The sequence below is a fragment of the Loxodonta africana genome, chromosome 3 (genome assembly GCF_030014295.1).
Source record: "Loxodonta africana isolate mLoxAfr1 chromosome 3, mLoxAfr1.hap2, whole genome shotgun sequence".
In the NCBI taxonomy this organism is placed as follows: domain Eukaryota; kingdom Metazoa; phylum Chordata; class Mammalia; order Proboscidea; family Elephantidae; genus Loxodonta; species Loxodonta africana.
This window is the reverse complement of record NC_087344.1, coordinates 54,368,262-54,386,842: the sequence shown is the minus strand read 5'-3', so window position 1 is coordinate 54,386,842 and position 18,581 is coordinate 54,368,262. Positions and strand designations below refer to the sequence as shown.

The 18,581-nt window shown below is 53.6% G+C and overlaps 1 protein-coding gene across 1 annotated transcript; it reads right to left on the bottom strand.

Annotated features, from left to right (window-relative positions):
• Positions 1-2,453: 2,453 nt before the first annotated feature.
• NBL1 (NBL1, DAN family BMP antagonist) lies at positions 2,454-16,248 on the bottom strand. Its single transcript, XM_010593049.3, has 4 exons — positions 16,094-16,248; positions 6,376-6,570; positions 6,166-6,277; positions 2,454-4,064 (listed from the first exon to the last, which is right to left on the bottom strand). The coding sequence occupies exons 2-4, from the start codon at positions 6,540-6,542 to the stop codon at positions 3,801-3,803; spliced, it is 543 nt and encodes a 180-aa protein (XP_010591351.1). The 5' UTR covers positions 6,543-6,570; positions 16,094-16,248; the 3' UTR covers positions 2,454-3,800.
• Between the last annotated feature and the right edge of the window lie 2,333 nt (positions 16,249-18,581).

Genomic DNA, 18,581 nt, shown 5'->3' with positions numbered 1-18,581 from the left:
GGAGAGGGGTCTGCTTTCACAGCGCTGCGTCTCAGTATTAATCCTTTGTAAACGTTGTAAGTCCGTCCACTCCTGTTTGGTGGTCCCCATTTCCCCCGCCCACCTCCCAGGGCCTCTCTTGGTGGTTCAGTTTGAGCTTTGTGGAGAGAAAAATCAGAAGTCACTGCCCCCACTTTCCACCCCATTCCGAAGTTTGTACATCTAGGTGTACTTTTTTTGTTTATTTTAATTGCCTCTGGTCTCTCAAATCTAGCTCCTCCATTTCCCTGGGCTCCTACATCCAATCAGCAGAGCCCCTCCTTGTGGCTCCGCCTCTTCCTGTGGCTCCACCTCTCCAGCCCACTGCCTCCACTTAACCCTGACCCCCTGTATAACCTGCCTGGACCGTTCCAGTCACTCATGCTGGTGATTAGCCTCCCTCTCCTTCCATCTTGGAAAACTGGGCTGCAGAGAAGTATACCTCCTGCATGCAGAGACAACAAAAAAAGAAAAAAAAGAACCTAAACCCATTGCCATTGAGTCATAGCAACCCTATAGGATAGGATAGAGTAGAACCACCCCACAGGGTTTCCAAGGCTGTAAATCTTTACCGAAGCAGACTGCTACATCTTTCTACCGCAGAGCAGATGTTGGTTTGCCTACCTTCTGGTTAGCAGCGAGCACCTAACCACTGTGCCACCAGGACTCCTTTCCTATGTCCTGGCCTGGGCAAATGACTTCCAGGGCATAAAGGCACTGTTTCCTCATTTGCAAACTGCAAGTTTTCCGTGGATTAGAAATTTGCCTTTACAAGGTAGAGACAGTAAATGTGTGAGGAAGAATAGGGTCATAGCCTTCACCAACACCAGCCCTGTGAGGTGCAGAATTTGGGGGACCCAGGTCAGCTGCATCAGGATGCCTGAAACCACGGATAGTACCGAACCCCCACTATGTTTGACCCATGCATCTGTCAGTTTGTGGTACTGTGGGGGTTGTGTCTTGCTGTGATGCTGGAAGGTATGTCACCGGTATTCAAATACCAGCAGGGTCACCCATGGCAGACAGGTTTCAGCTGAGCTTCTAGACTAAGACAGACTAGGAAGAAGGACCCAGCAGTCTACTTCTGAAAAGAATTAGCCAGTGAAAGCCTTCTGAATAGCAGCGGAACACTGTCTGATATAGTGCTGGAAGATGAGCCCCCCAGGTTGGAAGGCAACAATGGGCTCAAGCGTAGCAACAACTGTGAGGGTGGTGCAGGACCGGGCAGTGTTTTGTTCTGTTGTGCATAGAGTCACTATGAGTTGCAACCGAATCAAAGGCACCTGTTTTGACCTATACACACATGTATCTATGATGAAGCTGAATTTATAAATTAGGCATAGTAAGAGATTAACAACAATAAGTAATAATAAAATAGAACAATTAGAAGAATATACTGCAATAAAAGTTATGTGAGTGTGGTCCCCAGGCAGGACAGAGCGGAAAGGCATGAGATTTTGTCACACTACTCATTTGACATTTTCGGACCTTGGTTGACTAAGGGTCAGTGAAACCGTGGAAAGGGAAAAATCTCAGAGGGGAGTCACCATCAGTAGGGAACAGCTCTGCCACAACTGGTTTGTTTTTCACTAAGGTTATATAGGGTCACTATGAGTTGGAATCGACTCGATGGCAGTGGGGTTTTTTATACTGAGAGCAGTAATTAATGGTTTAGGCTCCAGGCCTGGGTTCGAGTTCTGACACCAACATTTCTTAACTGTATGACCCTGGACAAATTACTTACTCCCTCTGTACTTCACAAGGAGCCCTGGTGGCACAGCGGTTACGAGTTATGGCTGCTAACCAAAAGGTCGGCAGTTCAAATCCACCAGCCGCTCCTTGGAAACCCTATGAGGCAGTTCTACTCTGTCCTATAGAGTTGCTATGAGTCAGAATTGATTTGATGGCAACGGGTTTTTGTACTTCAGATGTGCCATCTATAAGGTGAAGGCAGTATCTCCATCAGAGGGTGGTGGTGAGGATTAAGCAGGTTAATTTATGTAAAGGACTTGGCTTAGTCCCCCACAGCAAGGACCTCATGTTCATTTGAACCAATGGTTTTGCCAATTCCCCTTCTCCTGGGGCCCTGGCTGGGTCACTGTGAAGGTGAAGAGAGATGGTACGAGGCAAGCCCAAGGGACCAAGGGTCAAAATCAGGAAAGCCCAGTTCTGGAGGCCCAGCCAAGTAGTGTGTGCTAGGCCAAAAAACGAGCACCCAAATATAGAGGTGGGGAGGTGGGAGACAGTGCAGCACAAGCCAGGGTGCACCATATAGCAGGGAAGTGAGGGAGTCCATGGAATGCAGGGAGTGCTGTGGGAGCTGAGCCTGGTGGGTACATTTGGGACTCTGCACCCCAAAGCCTCCCCCTACAGGCCCCGCCAAGGAAACCTCAGAGAACCCCAGGTCAGCAGAGATGGCCAATGAGGAAGAGAACACAGGTGCTGAATGAATTTATTCATGAGAAGATTCAGGGTCAGTCCAAGAGACAATCTACTGGTTACAAGCTCCAGAAGCTCTTGTCGTAAAAGCCATGAGGCCCAGAGCACCCCTGGGTAGGGGACTTGGGGGGTCTGGTGGCCACCTTGGAACAGAAGAGCAGGCACAGGCAGTTCTGGGTACTGGGTACTGAGGGACTGTCTTCCAGGCCAGCCTGCCCTTCCCCCAGGTCCCCGCACCCCCTCTAGGTTTAAAGTGCAGCTGGGGGGAGGGGCAGGTAGAAGTGGGGCACCAAAGAGAGCCCCATTTGGACACTGGCCACCCTCAAAAGCCCTCCTTCCTCCTTTTCCCTGGGGGTTTTTTGAGTTTCAGCCAGAGTCTGCCCACCCAGGATGGCAAGCAAAGCCCCTCCCTGGAACCTCTGAGTAAAGGGACCACCCTCCTCCCCCATCAGGTATTTAGAAATAGCTCCCCCAAGAGTGGGGCTGGCTCCATCAGCTTTCTGAGGGCCTAGAACTTGGGGGCCAGAGGGAGGAGCTAAGATTTCTAAGAGGAAGAGGAGGGAAGGATGTTCTTCGGTGATGGTTTGGGGCTCATCCCCCCCTCCCCAGCCCAGAAAGGCTTCTTCTTCCCCCCACCTCCCATCATCCCAACCACAGGCAAGTCAAAGAAGCCCCGGAGAGGCCCAGGGAGCCTGGTTCCCAGCTCTAGCCCCAAGAGTCAACAGGGTCCTGCCCAGGCCTGACTCCCAAACCACTCCATTTCAGTGTCACAGGAAAGAAGCTTCCCCCGGATGGGGGCATGGAGAGGAGGGCCCTTTGGAAAACCTGTGGTGCTGGAGCTTCCTGCTTCTGCCAATGGTCTTCCTAGCCCAGATCCAGGCTCCCCTTAAGGCTGCTGCTGGCAGTGTGCCCACCCTCCACTCTGGGACCCAGCTCCACCATCTGCACCCCCAGGGACCCTGCCCCACCCAGGGGCAGTGGGGTCTTGGCCTGGTGCCTCCCCCCGTTTTGGATGGCCTCACCTTCACCTCAGCAGCTTTGCCAACTTCCACCCCCTCCCAGGGGCACATCTCTAGGAGGCAGAAAGGAAGAGGAACCCCCTCCAAAAAAGAACTCTGAAGACCTCTTCCTCTCCCCACTCCTGAATATATTAAAATGTGCAGCTTGGCTCCAATCTCTCCCCTTCAAATCTCCATGGCAACCGGGTAGCATTCCAAGTCCAAATCTGAATCCAAGTCCATCTGGTGCCAGAGGGGGGCTTCAGCCTCCCCCGCCCCACTCTTCCCCAGAGGGTGAGATCCAACATTCCACAGGGGGATGAGTGGGGGGAAGAGTTGGGGGCCTTAGTCCTCAGCCCCCTCTTCCTCAGTATGGGGGACCCCCGGGGGATCCTCGGGCTCAGGGGTCTGCCCACCAGGATGGGGGTGAGGGTGGTGATGGGGGTGGACGCCGGGCTGGGTGCCTGGCCCGTCCTCGCCCTGCATGTAGACGCTCAGGCCCTCGTGGCTGGGCTCCTTGCCGCACGCCTGGCAGCTGCACTGAACGATCTTCTCCACCAGCTTGTCCACCCGGGGCACCTCCTCATGGCCAGGGCACTCCAAGGTCACCTGGGAGCGTGAGAGAGAGAGGGAAGGGTGTTTCCAAAGGCCTGGTGAGGGCAGAAAGACCCTAAGGGTAAGAATACCTCATGCGACCAAGAATCCCAGAGACCCCCAGACTCCCAGAGCCCACCTGGGATGCCCCAGTTAGCTCTGTGGGTCCATTCAAGGGGTGGGAAAGACAGGAGACTGAGCCCCTGCAGAAGCCACCTGATTTGTCTCCTCAGGTCCAGTCCTGCCACCTTGCTATCCACCCGCCACAGCAGCCAGAGGGTACCCCAGGGAAAATAAATCCAATTGCAGCCTAACCCAGTGAAACCCAGCGCCGTTAAGTCAATTCTGACTCATAGCGACCCTATAGGACAGAGTAGAACTGCTCCATAGGGTTTCCAAGGAGCACCTGACAGATTCAAACTGCCAACCTTTTGGTTAGCAGCCGTAGCACTTAACCACTACACCACATTGCAGCCTACCTCTGCTTAAAAGTCCCCTCAGTGCTTCCAACTGCATTTAAGAGAAAAATCCTGATTCCTTCCCAAGGCCACTCAGGACCTTCAGGCTGCTCCTGGCTGATCTCTCTACCCTTGACCTTGCACCACTCCCTCCAATTCTGGGCTTGAGACTTTGCACAAGCTGTTTACTCTGCCTGGAAGGTTCTTGCCCAAACCATCCCTCTGCCACCTGCCCGAAAGTTTGCCTTGTTAACCTTTACTCCACCTTCAGGTCTGATCTTCAAAAGAGCCCCATCGCAGACCCAGCCCAGCTGAAGTTCGCCTTGTATGAGCTCCTTAGCATCTTTCTCTTACCCTGTTTGTCACACTTCTAATTGCCCTTCTCTCCTTCCTCCCTCCCTCCCTTCCTTCCTCCCACATGCATTCATAGAGCACCTAGGATGTGCCAGCTCTGGGGACACAAGGACAAGCATGGCTCCTCAGGGTACTCAGAGACTAGTGGGGGGAACAGACACTTGTCAAAATCACACAAGTGCAGGTGTGGGAGAAATGCTCAAAGCAGAGCCACGCAGTGCTGTGAGAGCCCACGGGAAGGGGGTTTGATCCCTTCAGGGGGATCTGGAAAGGGACCCCAAGACAATGACACTTGAGCCAAGAGCTGAGGAATGAATAGAAGTTAACTAGGTGAGGAGGAGATGAAAACTATTCCAAGCAGAGACAAGAACCTGTGTGAAGGTCCTGTGGTAGGAACCAGCAGAGTAGGGGACTGAATGGAGGTAAGCTGGTGTCAAGACTAAGCCAGTGAGAAGGGTGGGAGGCAAGATGAAGCTGCGAAGATGGTGAACAGACCATGCAGGGCCTGCGGGGGTGGGAGGATTTTGGTCTCATGCTATAACAACCGGAGCCACTAAGAGAAAGGATTTCAGCAGGAGACTGGCATTGGAACAGAGCTGCTGGAAGATCCCTTGTCCTGACATGTGGGGGGTCAGACTTGTGAGCCATTGTGCAGCAAGGACCACATCTGTATCCCCAGCACGAGCCCAGGAGTCTGCACAGAGTAGAGCCTTACTGTCATGGATTGAATTATGTCCCCCCCAAAATGTGTGTATCAATTTGGCCGGGCCATGATTTCCAGTATTGTGTGATTTTCCTGTATGTCATAAATCCTGCCTCTATAATGTTGAGGGAGGATGGGCAGCAGTTATGTTAGTGAGGCAGGACTCAATCTATAAGATTGGACTTTGTCTTGAGGCAACCTCTTGAGATATAAAAGAAAAAAGCAAGCAGAGAGACAAGGGGACCTCATACCATTAAGAAAGCAGTGCCAGGAGCAGAGCATGTCCTTTGGACCCGGGGTCCCTGCTCAGAGAAGCTCCTGGGCCAGGGGAAGATCCATGAGAAGGCCAACAGAGAGAGAAAGCCTTCCCCTGGAGGTGACACTTTGAATTTGGACTTTTAGCCTACTTTACTGTGAGAAAATAAGCTTCTCTTTGTTAAAGCCATCCACTTGTGGTATTTCTGTTACAGCAGCACTAGATAACCAAGGCACTTATTAAGTGCCGAAGCCATCTGCTGCAATATAGGACGCTAGGAAGAAAGGCCAAGGTCAGCGCAGCCTCTGGGTGGAGGTGCGGTGGGGCGGGGCAGGCGGTACTCACAATCTCCCACATGGACTGGGCCGGCATACAGGAGTCACAGTGCACCAGGGACTCTGTGGACTGCGGGAAGGTGTTGGGGACGCTGTAGCTGAAGCACTGTCCTAGGCACGCCCTGTGGGAGGAGAGGTCACCATGCCTGTAGCACTGTGAGGGAGGCAGGGAAGGACAGCTCAAGTCTTCGCTCCCCCTACCCCCACCCCCAAACCCCACCTGTTCTGGATAGACTTGGCCTCACAGCCGCTGTGGCCCACGATTTGGGTGATGTTCTTGGCCTCGCACCAGGCGCTCTTGTCCGGGAACAGTGCCAACTTGTTGATAGGTGGTGGGGCGGCCAGCAGCATGGTGGGGAGGACAGCCCCCACCAGGACCCGAAGCATCGTGCCTGTGGCCTCCAGAGCCCTAGAACTGAGCACAGGTGGCAAGTGAAGCCCAACAAGACCCAGGAGGCTGGGCAGTGTAGCAGAAGGGGTTATAAGCATGGGCTCTGGTACCTGATTGCCTGGGTTCAAATCCTAGCTCTGCCACTTGGTAGCCAAGTATAACCTTGGACAAGTTATTTGTCTTCTCTGTACCTTGAAAATGGGGCTGTTAGTACACGAATCTGATGGGCATCATGAGGATTAAATGAGGCATTACATGAAAGCACCCAATAGAGGGCCTACCACACCCTCCCTCTGTGTTAGCTACTTGTTACTTTCACGACTAAGGCATACTTGACCCAAGCCGTGGTCTTTTCGATTGCCTCATATGCATGCGGAAGCTGGACAGTGAAAAAGAAGAATTGATGTATTTGAACTGTGGTGCTGGTGAAAAATACCGAATATACCACGGACTGCCAGAAGAGCGAAAAAATCAGTCTTAGAAGAAATATAACCAGATGCTCCTTAGACACGAAGACGGCGAGACTTTGGCTTGCTTCCTTTGAATATGTCATCACAAAAGACCAATCTAGAAAAATGACTTCATGGCGGGCAAAGCCGAGGGTCAGCAAAAACAAGGAAAACCCTCAATGAGATGGACTGACACAACAGACTCAAACATAGCAACAAATCATGAAGATGGCACAGGACCAGGCAACATCTCACTCCGTTATCCATAAGGTCATATGAGTCAGAGCTGACTCAACAGCAACGAACAACAACAAAATATAACTTTGAGCAAGTTACTTTTTATCTCTGCCCCTTGGTTTCTTCATCTAGAAAAGATCAATGGTGACATTGCATGTGGCAAAGGACTGCTGAGACTATTAAATAAGACACTACGTTTTCACACACAAGAACATGGTGAGTGTTGAACAACAAGGTCCTTCTCACTTCAGTGTCGTGGGTCCCCCAGGGAAACAGAAAAAACTTGCCCATGAAATATCTACCCTCGAGGGCTGACTCCAGCATGTCTGGGCTGAGGCACTGCCAGTTGTCAGCATCCTGACATAGGGGAAGCTAACTTCCGTCTTCATGTTGCCGCAAATACTTTCGCCTCCTTGGCTGGCTGGACCTCGAGAAAAAAAAAACTAACCCAGACCAGATGATATTTTTTCTAGGATGCCCCACCAGAGCCTTGAGACCACTTGGGCTCTACACATTTACATCATTATCCCCCATCAGTCTCATCCTAGCTGGAGCCAAGCAGGAGCCAATCAGAGCGAAGCACTGACGGTCTGTGAATTCCCGGCTATACAGAACGATGGAGCAAGACACTAAGACAACATCAGAATGGGCCAGAAGATGGCGCTGCAGGGCAGAGTCTATGTCTAAAAGATTCCTCTCCACGGTGACTGACTCTCTCCCAATGTTCCCCAACTTTGTCCTCTGTAGGTTTCTCCCATTCCCCTTCCTCAAAAACTTTGAGGTGGTAGGATTTCAGAGACTCAGAAATGGGGGCAATGCCAGCAAGCAGTCTCACTCCTCAACGGATAGGGCACTGGGGAAGTACTGGACTGGGAGTCAGGAGTCTGCCAACTTCTGACTCCTGCCGCTGGCATGCTGTGACCCTGGCCACTCGGGCCTCAGTTGCCCTGCCTATGAAATGAGTGGACTTCACTAGACCATTAGTTTCCAAACTAGCTTCAGAATCATCACAATTCCCTGAAGACTTACGGAGTGAGGGTTCTAGGATGGGGTGGGATTCTGCATTTTTAACAAGCTTCCCAGGTGGTCCTATTGCTCAGCCAGGCTAGGGACCCACTGGGTGAGAGGATCCCAAGGGACCATTCCAGCTCAGACAGACCGGGATTCTGTGTCTTCAGGGAGTCTCCAGAAGGGCCTAGGTGAAGCTGAATCTGAAAGAAGGAGCTGAGGGTCCCACTGGTCCCACAGACGCCGAGCACTAGGATAGGGATGATAAAGACAGGTACTTGGTAAAGGGTCAGGGAGGGATAGAGAGGGGTCCTGCCTGCTCTTGCAGGGAAAACCTTGGCAGAGCTGGCTAGGCTCAGCTCCCAGGGAGGGTGCAGGTCAGCCTGTAGGGCTGTGAATTCCGTGAGTTCTCGCCATCCAGCAAGTCCCCTTCAGTTCCTGCCTCTTTTCCCTGTAGGAGGTCTCTAGAAGCCTAGATGTCCCATCTCACCGGATCTCAAGGCTTAGATGACTCCTGCTCCCAGCCCAGTGAGGAGGGGTAGAAACAGAAGAGCAGTCAGAGATAGTAAGACAGTTCACCCCATTCCAAACAAGCTTAAAGCACGGTCCAGGCTCACCCACACATTTCTGGTCTTGCTCACAAGATCAACAGCAAACACCATGTTTTCCGTGGAACCACCTTCTAACAAAGTAGAACGGGTTTATTCTTTGTTTTTTAGTTTTTGTTGTTGTTGTAATTATACATATAACACAGCATTTGCCAATTGAACGTTTTTCACATGTACAGTTTAGTGACATCAATTACGTTAACCATGTTATATGACCATCACCGACATCCATTGCCAAATTTTCTAGAATAGGTTTGTCCTTAACTGGCAACCTAACCAATTTCCAACAAACTTAGCACCCAAGAGGTTTTCCCAGTCTAACAGTTTCTCTTCAGGGTTTGGCCACTGCACATCAGAAAAGGGCCCAGTGACTGAATTAAGGCCAGAGTGTACCAGGCTCAGGAAGTTCTGGGGACTTTGGTCCTATACCTGAGCCTACCACCCTTCCTTGGGAAGAAGAGGGGCAATTAGGGTGGGGAGTGATATTAAAGTTTACTTAGAATTAGGGATGGAGATTGGGTGGTAATGAGAATAAACAAAATGAGCCTTCGGGTCTGACATGGAGTTAGAATTAGGGTTAGAGGAGAGGTCAGAATTGAGGCTATGGGCTGTTGTTGTTAGGTGCTGTCGAGTTGGTTCCGACTCACAGGCTATGGGTCAGGACTAAGTTAAAGCTAAATTGAGACTGGTGTTGAGGTTGATAGCAAGGCTTACCAGGAAATGGGATAACAGATTTCTTCAGGGGAGTTACTGGCCCAGGGGTTGGTAACTGGTTATGAGGGGCAGCCAGAATTGAGGAGAAATTAGGTAAACTGAGGCAGAAGACCACCTCCTTTGTCTTCCTCCCTCTCTAGCAAACATACAGTTAAAGTTAAGTGTTAAGGGCCATCAGTGCGGGGCGGGGGGGCGGGGAGCGGTAATTGTAACCCAACCTGCCAGGCAAGGCCTCTCCCCAAACCCAGGGTACTGGCCAGGGCCTCAGAGGAGGGGGCTGGGACTGCCACTTGGCTCCCCTCAGCCAGCAATTCTGAGTTCCAGCACACAGCCAGGCTCCCACCAGAAGATCCTAGAGTCCCTAGGTTTGAATCCCAGCCCTTCCAGCTAGGAGCCATGTGACTTCCAGAAAGTAAGTTCACCTCTAGGGACCTATCTTCCTCAACTCTAAAATGGGGGCACAGCACCTTCCTTGGATGACAACTAGAAGGATTAAAGCACCCAGCACCTAGTAGGCACCCAACTAAGGCCAGTTCTCTTCCCCGTGGGAGCCTTGAGGACTAACCTCCCCCCACCCCAGCCTGGGGAGCTAGAGGTCCTGGGACAGGCTGGGCGCTGGGGCAGGTAGCAGAAAGGGTGCCAGGCACAGTCTCTCCTACACACATTTATGTTCAGGACATGCCCACCACCCTCCACCCCCAACCCCAAAGAACCCACACTGCTCCCTCGCACATCAGCATGGCCTCTTTGCTAGCAGGTTTTATTTTTTGTTGGTTAATGCTTCTTTCTTTTTTAAAGCAGCAACTCAACTACTTTTAAGAAGCAGCTGGACCTTCCTTCCTGACTTGCGAGCCTCACCCTCAGATTCTCATCCCTTCCTCCCTGCCCTGAAGGTCACACAGCAAGTCATGGGACTCCCCAGATGCCAGGGCAGGAGGGGGAATCCAGGATCGCTGGGCCAAACCCTTTCTTGGCAGAGAAATGTCCCATAGCCTCACAGCAAGTCCAGGCAAAGCAATGCTCTTCCCCTAGGCCATGCAGTTCCCTGCAGTTTGGCCCACGTTTCCTGAGCACCTTCTCAGAGGGCAGGGAGAGAGGGGAGGGTGAGTATGGAGGACCTGGGGTCCCAGCCCCTACATTCCCCTTAGGAGTTCAGAGCCTAGAGGTGAAGCCATCTGTTTTGGGCAGTTGCTTTCAGTAGGGGCAGTCAGAGATGGCAGTGAGGGAAGGGTGGGGGTATGAGAAAGGGAGCAGAGATTCTTAATTCTGAATTTAATTAAAAAAAAAAAAATTCCCATCCAGCCAAGTCTAGCTCATGGCGACCCCATGTGTTACAGGGTAGAACTGCGCTCCATAGCGTTTTCTTGGCTGTAATCTCCATGGAAGTGGATGGCCAGGCCTTCTACAGCGTCACTGACTGGGTTCTAACCACCAACCGTTAGCAGGTAAGCACAAACTGTTTGCTCTACCCAGGTCCCTATCACAATCCAGGATAAACTGGACCAATAGTGTCAACAATGCAACCAGTCAGCGTAGATTTCAGGGTATACAATTAGTTAACAACCGGTGGTAGGGAACCAAGGGAAGGAGCTCCTGGCTGAGCAAAAGAAAACCCAAAACCCACTGCCATCAAGTCGGTTCTGACTCACAGTGACCCTACAGGACAGAGCAGAACTGCCTTTTAGGGTTTCCAAGGCTGTGATCTTTAAGGAAGCAGGCTGCCACATTTTTCTGCCCCAGAGCCTTTCAGTTAGCAGCTGAGTGCTTAACCACTGTGCCACCAGGGCTCCTTGAACAAAGGAAGGGAGGGGAAGTTATGGCTATCAGCCCATTCTCCTCCGTCCTCACAGAAATGAGCTAACTATGACCTAGGCACAGTTCCAAACGCTTTACATGCGTTAACTTAATCCTTACAATGACCCCATGAGATAGAGACTACTATTTCCCCCACTTTATAGAGGAAGAAACTGAGGCACACAGATGGAAAGAGATTTGCTTGAGGTTAGACGATGAGTCAGTAGGAGAACCAAGAACTGAACCCAGACAGGAGCGGCTTTAACCACCGCGCTACCTTTACAGATGAAAAGGGGTGAGAAGGTATCCAGGGAATCCGGGAAACAGAACCAGCCCAGGCCCCTCCTCCTCGGGAAGGAGGCTAGAGTGGGGATGAGGGGCCTGGGACCATTTCCCTGCCCCTGCTCCAGTGGACTGTGCCTCTTATTCCTATTTGCGCTCTGGGGTTCAGCCACTGCCTGGGTTAGAAGCCTAGGAACCCAACGGACCAGAGTTCAAATCCCCACTCCGAACTCCCCAGCAGACAAGAATGTGGTCATGGGCAGACAGACGCCTGGGTTCTCGTTGCCTTGGTAAAAACATAATATCCTTCTTCACAGGGTTGTTCTGAGGCTTCAATGAGGGCATCCAGAGTACAGGACTTTCTTACCACCCCCCACAGTTTACTCCCAAATCCGAGCCCTCCAGTCCCTCAGCTGCCTGGCACATTCTGAGGCTGGCGCCCACACCGAAGGGAAACTGTGGCACAGGTCGAGGAAGTGGCCACCCCGTATCTCCCACATGGCGGGGGAGAGAGCAGTGAACAAACACAGGACTGCCTTGGCAGCTTCTCCGGAAGCCTTTGCTCAGAAGGTCCCTCAGGAAGGACAGGGAGGTGGGGTAGCGAGAATGCAGGCTTCAGGGTCAGGCCTTTTGGGCCATCCCTGCCGGAGCCTAGCATCTTCCCTGAAATGCCTGCTAAGAACTCAGATGCCCAGGTCCCAGTCCTGGATATGCTGGGTGAGGCCCGGGCATCTGTAGGTGGTCCCTACTTGATTCTGAGGCCCAGTCGAGTCAGGAGCATTGTCCGCCTCAAACGGTATCCCCCCACCCCACCCCAAAGGGTCTCCCATAACAACACTGCTGACTGAGCCACCCAGCCCCTCCATCTGGATTCTAGTGGCTGGAATCTGGTACTAAATTCATGGAAGGGGCCAAGATTTCAAGGAACACCTTCTCACAGACCCCAGACAAACCAAACTAGTTGCTGTCAGTTAGGATTCGTGGAGACCCCACCCACCATGAAACCCTGCAGTAGGGCAAAGAGTTGATTTTGTATAACAAGTGAACAATCACTCCCCACTTCCTTTTTTGGGTAAATCTGAATACTCAAGGTCAGTTAAGGCCTAGAACGCAGGATTTTCAAGGTAGACACACACATATGCAAACAGGCCTACCCCAAACCTACTTACCTGTGCCCCTACAAGCACATAATAATATATTCTACACACATGTATACAACCATATGCATATACAAACACGCCTATACATACACACAGAAAACATGCCTATACACATGCTCAACACACACACAAATGCCCCAGGCCTCTGCAGTTACTGCTCCCAGCTACCAGCCCAGTGGGACAGCAGATGGAGAGAGCAGGGTCAGCAACTCCTTGGCAGTAAAACAGGCCCCTCCCCAGCTTCAGACCCCAACAGACTCCAGTGTTTCTACCTGTGCGCTTAGCATCCAGGTAACATTGTGATACCAGCAGGAAGCATGTGGGGTTCGTGGTCTGTTGTTTTTCAAACTTATCAGACTAGATACTTCCCATTCTCTATCCCCCTTTCCTCCACGTCTCCCCACCCCCCCCACCCCCGCTCCCCTCCCGACACATGCACTAAGGACGGGGTCTGGGTCTGGGTCTCCTTCTCCATTAGCCAAAGATGACTGTGACCCAGGTTCGAATTCTAGCTCAGCCACCTTAACCTTTCTGTGCTTCAATGTCCTCCTGTGCGAAGTGGAGCCAGTGATAATAATACCTACCTCACAGGGCAGTTCTGAGAATTGACCTGCAGAATGCAAGGGAACTTCTGCAGAGGGTGCCGGTCAAGGGCAAGTCCTTGGTAAATGTTACCATTATCAGGAGCTTGGAGTCACCCTAGCCTCTTATCCTCACTGGCGGAGGCTAGGGTGACTCCACTCCCTTCCTCCTCCCACAATCTCCTCCTAGCCCTCCTTTCCTTCCCTTCCTCCCACCGGATCCGGGTGGGTTCTGAGGACATCTAAATCTGGGGGTGTATCTGCCCATGAAACTGGATTTAGGGGAAACCTCAAGGTGAAAGTCAAGAAAATGGGATGACGGATGGGAAAGGTTTTATAAACTGTCACATGGTGCCCAACACTAGGTGCATGCCAGGGTGGGAGCTGAGAGGAAGATCACACTCAGACCCTAACCCCTCGGTCACTATGGGGACAGGGCTTGGAAAGATCAGCCCGCTCTAAACCCAACTTGGGGAAAACAGGCTCTGCCCGCCACCAGGCTGTCCCACTGCCATGTGGCAGGGTGCAGAGGGTGTGGTATTTGGGGCCGCAGCCCTAGGCTCAGGGATCAGGGAGGGTAGGGCAATGGCTGCAGGTCTTGGAGCAGGTACAGGGACTTCCTTGAATGGCGCAATTGAAAATGTCTCCCTGGGAGAGGGGCAAGGCAGGGTCAGGCCTGGGGATCCTTTCTCACACAGATTAGCTCAGCAGGGTTTCCTGGGCTCACACTAGGGGTCATCCACTGACCCACTGTGTGCCCAGAGGCCAGACAGTCTAATGGCAACATACCAAATGACTGGCCATTTGCTTAACCTCCCTAAGCCTCATGTTTGCCCCCTGTAAAATAGGGAGCTGAGCCTGGGAATGTCCATTTTAGCCGATTGCCTTGGAAGGAGTCTCGCTCCCACATGTTGCTAAGGCCACTGTGATTCCAGGACCTCAGTCTCACCGCAGGGCAGCTTCCTTCCTTCCTTCCTTCCTCCATGGGCACAGCCTGAACCAACTGTCCAGGGGGTGGAGTTGGGGCCACACAGGGCCAAGCCCATGCCACTTACCTGCCTCTGCCAAGCAGCTCTACCTTCCAGCCCTGGCTACCTCTGTGCCCCGCCCCAAACCAGGACCATGGTCCTCCTACCTGCAGACCCTCCTGCCCAAAGACCAAAAACAGCCTCCAGAACAAATCCACGCTAATGAGCCACAGGGCGGGTGAACATCTGCTCAGCAGAAGTCCTGCTGCGGCCTCACCAGCATCTCTTCCGGCTCCCACAGCCTTCCACCCTCTGGTGGTGGGGGTGAGGGGAAGGAGTTAAACTCAGTCTGAAGTCCCACTTCTAACTAAGATCGCCCTATCTCTGGCTAATGCAGAGCACCCAGGCACTGCAGAGAAAGGTCCAGGTTGCAGGGGTGGCTGTGGAGGGGTGGGGGTCACCAAGGAAACACTCCAGCCTCTGCTTTTTCTTTGGCCTCGACTAAAGACAAACTATGCCCAAGCAACCCCAAGCATCTGGGGGAGTCCCACGAGGCTGGAGGCTTAGACAGTAACAAAGCAGAGGGGCTTTTTATTGACTAAATGCCGCCCCACCCGTGCCCAGTCTTTGGCCTCCAGCTCGGGAAGGGCCTCAGCAAGCCCGCAAATGTACCCTTCTCCCCAATGCCCGCCAACCCCTTGGCCCCGCCGCCAAGGCAAGCAGTTGCCCCTTTGCTGCGGCTTGTAAAAGACCTGAATCGCCCCGCCCAGGGAGGGGGACGGGCAGGTGGCCGGCAGCAGGGCCCAGTTATCCAGAGGGCCTCGCGGGGGTGGAATTCTCAAGAAAACTGAGCCCCCGGAAAGGGTGGCTCCCCCTGCCCCAGGCTGAGCTCCAGGAATGACCCAGGCACGGCCGGGGGTCAGGCGGAAGGTAGGAGGAGCAGTCTTGCTTCTCTTACCGGATCTAGGACACTAATTATGGGCCCACCTGGGAGCCCCAACACTGGGGGATTGTCTGAATTGGAGGGCTGGAGGCCAGGGAGACGCACAGACACAGAGCGAAGCTCCCACAGAAGGGCCGAGCAGAGGGACAGAGAGAAAGGGAGAGAAAACAAAAAGGCAGAGACAAACTCAGGGAAACAGAAAACGGAGGCAGAAGAGGAGAAACAGAAAGAGACAGACCCAGGGAAAGAGAGGGACGGATATAGAGAGATGAAGTGACATAGAGAGACAGAAAGAACGGGAGACAAAAACGGACAACAGAAAAAGGAGGGGGAACGTACAGAGAGGCTCGGGGGCAGCGCGGGCACCCGGGCAGAGTCAGGGGGACGCGCGAGACCCGCGACTGCCTCTCCCCCGGGCGCTGCCTGGAGTCCGCGCGGCCGGACCCGCCCTCGACCCGCCCGGCTTTCGCCCTGTAATGCATTTCCCTCCCTCGTTCTCTGTGGGCCACGGAAACTCCTACCAAGAAATGGAAACCCAAGGCGGTCTGGTGACCAGCTCCGGGCGCAACGGTGGCCCCCTGGCCACCTCGAGCCGCGCCCGCGTCCCTCAGCTCAGGCGTCCTGAGGCGCCCGGGCACCCGCCGGGCCTCCTGGGCTCTCCGGCTCCGCGGCGGCGCCTCTGCACCGCGCCCTCGGCCGCTGGACCGGCCGGAGGGCTAACCTCGCTGGCGAAAGCACGGCGCTGCCCTGCGGCCAAAGCCTCTGGAACCCCGGCGCCCGCATGCTGGCCCGTACGGACTTACCGCTCGCGCGTGGCAGCAGGGAGCGCTGCGCGTCCGCCGGGTCCTGCGGTGCTGTCTGCGGGCCGCGGGGGTGGCAGGCGCAGGCGCCCCCGGGAGGCTCGGGGAGGCGGCCGGCAGGGTTGGCGGCGCCCCGCGAGGCGAGGCGAGGCTGCACTGCGCGCCGTCTGCGGCCCCGGGCGGGCGCGCGGTGCGGGGGAGCGGCGAGCTGAGCAGCTCAGACGTCAGGGGTGTCTCCGCTCCAAATAGGGATTGAGGGCGGGGGCAGCAGAGGGGAGGGACGCGAAACAGAAAGAGCGGGCGGGCGCGCACGCCGCTCCCTCCGGGCGTGCAGGAGGGGGCGCCACGGTCGCCCGGGGCCCGACCCAGCGTGTCCTCCCGCGGGAAGCACCCGCCCCGCGCCCCGGCGCAAGGGCCCCAAGCCTTTCTCCCCGCCCCACCGCGAGTCCCGCGCCGGGCTTCTGAGTGGTCAGACGGCTCAGCGGAGCTGCGAGGGGCACCCTGGCTAGCGCCCAACGGGGAAGGCCCGAGCAGGGAGCCCCCGCGTCTTCTCAAGCGCTTTCCGCTGGGTTTCTCTGCGCTTGGACTTCTCTCCGCCGGACTTTTCCTGAGACCCGACTGTCAAGTCGTGCCAGGCCTTGAGGTGATAAAGATGGAGGTGTTCATTTTTGTGGGAACCGCACATCGCAATCTTGCTCCGAGAGCGTGGCGCTCGCTCCAAACCATGGAGTCCCGGCACCAGGAGTCCGCCCTCACTCCGCAGTATTGTGGTGCTCGCATCCTCTCAGCTCCGGGGTATACGAATGCGAGCCGGTTCAGGTCCGTGCTCTTTGCACCGGTGTCACTCGACCTCCGCCCAGCCGCCCCTCCACTCCAGTCATGTAGTTTAAGCATCCGGAGGAGGGCCCCAGGAAGGACTGTTTGGAACGAGAGCGCCAGAAGACAGACTCGTTTCCCTAGCTCCTTGGAAGAGCTAGCCCCGCGTCCAACCTCATCTCAGGAGTACCACTTGGCACTTGGGAGGGTTGTGGTGGTGCGCTCTCGGTTCAGTTTGCCCAATGAAGTGAGAAGATAGCTTTGCTCCTGGAAAGTGGTAGCCAATGGATACCACGTGGGACACGGTTGTGGGACTTAGGGATTTTGTCTTATTTTGTATCATAGTTAATCCGTGTGTGTGTCTTTTTCTTGGCTGGAAGCTCCGAGGTGGATGCAGCCCTGCTGGTCTGGATGTCACGTGGCTGCTGAGCACCCTGTGGGTGGCTCCTAGCGGCCTACTCCTAACTCCGTGGTGCACTCCAGCCTATCTGTCCTTTCCAAACCCAGCATGCCTCTCCGTGTCTCCTAGCTCCGAGCTCTGTTCCCTCTGCCTGGGCTTCCCGTCCCCTCCTCATCTCCTGGCAAACGCATTCTTCAAGGACCAGACTGGAGAGCTTTCCCAAGACCCTTAGATAGCAATAAACTTCTTCCTCCAGACCAGATCTCGGGCCACACACATGGTACATACCTCTGTTAATCCTAATTTCCTTCTAGAATAAACCAATTAATTGTCTTCAAGTCGATTCAGACTCATGGCGACCCCATGTTTTGCAGAGTAGAAATGTGCTCCATAGGATTTTCGTGGCTGTGACCATTTAGAAGCAGGTTGCCAGGCCTTTCTTAAGAAGTACCGCTGGTGGGTTCAAACTACCAGCCTTTCAGTTAGTAGCCTAGTGCTTAACCAAATAGTCATGTATACCTCCTTCCTCCATTAGATGGTGAGCTTCTTGAGGGCAGGGGTTCATGTATTTATTTCAATTTCCTCAGGACCTAACTTGGAGGCAGGCAAGGTATACAATCCATGTGGTATTGTTCCCCACAGATGTAGCCCAGATAAGCCTTTCAATAATGATCATTATAATGACAATAGCTTATGCTATTGTGTAGCTTACTATGTACTTGGTCCTGTTCTAAGCACTTTGATTCCTCACAACTCTATGAGGCAAATAACATTGTTATCCCCATTTTATAAGTGAAGAAACTGAAGCCTAGAGAGAGGTTAAGTAACTCTAAAGTCACACAGTAAGTGATGATGCCAGCAAAAGGCTGTCAAAGGGCCATGTTCATGTCCCACAGAGCACACAGCCTCACTGCACTGTATACAGCAGGCACTCAGGAAATATTTACTGTTTTGTACCCAAAGCTTGGCACCATTCACCATGTGGACCCTGGGCAGGTTGGGGAATGGGTTTCTACATTTTCTAAGAACCTACTCCTGCACTGCAGGAAGCTAATTGTGCAGCCTAATGAGCTTGCTAGGTCACACACAGAGCCAGGAGTAGAAGCCAGTGCCCTTGGTAGTGCAGTCCACCACACTCTCAAACAGAGAGGTTCTGGAACAATCCCAACTGCCTAATCAAGGCCATGGGCTTGGGGTTGAGTCGCACCTGTCTGTTGAAGACTGGTAACTACAGGAGGGCTTCAATATTGGCAGGGGACCTGGAAGGCGACTTGT

Excerpts from the sequence above, each read along its gene's own strand:
- NBL1 (XM_010593049.3), bottom strand. The coding sequence starts at position 6,542 with ATGCTTCGGGTCCTGGTGGGGGCTGTCCTCCCCACCATGCTGCTGGCC. Across the intron at positions 6,278-6,375 it reads GCCAAGTCTATCCAGAACAG|GGCGTGCCTAGGACAGTGCT; the intron begins GTGGGGTTTGGG and ends CTCCTCCCACAG. Across the intron at positions 4,065-6,165 it reads CCCAGTCCATGTGGGAGATT|GTGACCTTGGAGTGCCCTGG; the intron begins GTGAGTACCGCC and ends TCACGCTCCCAG.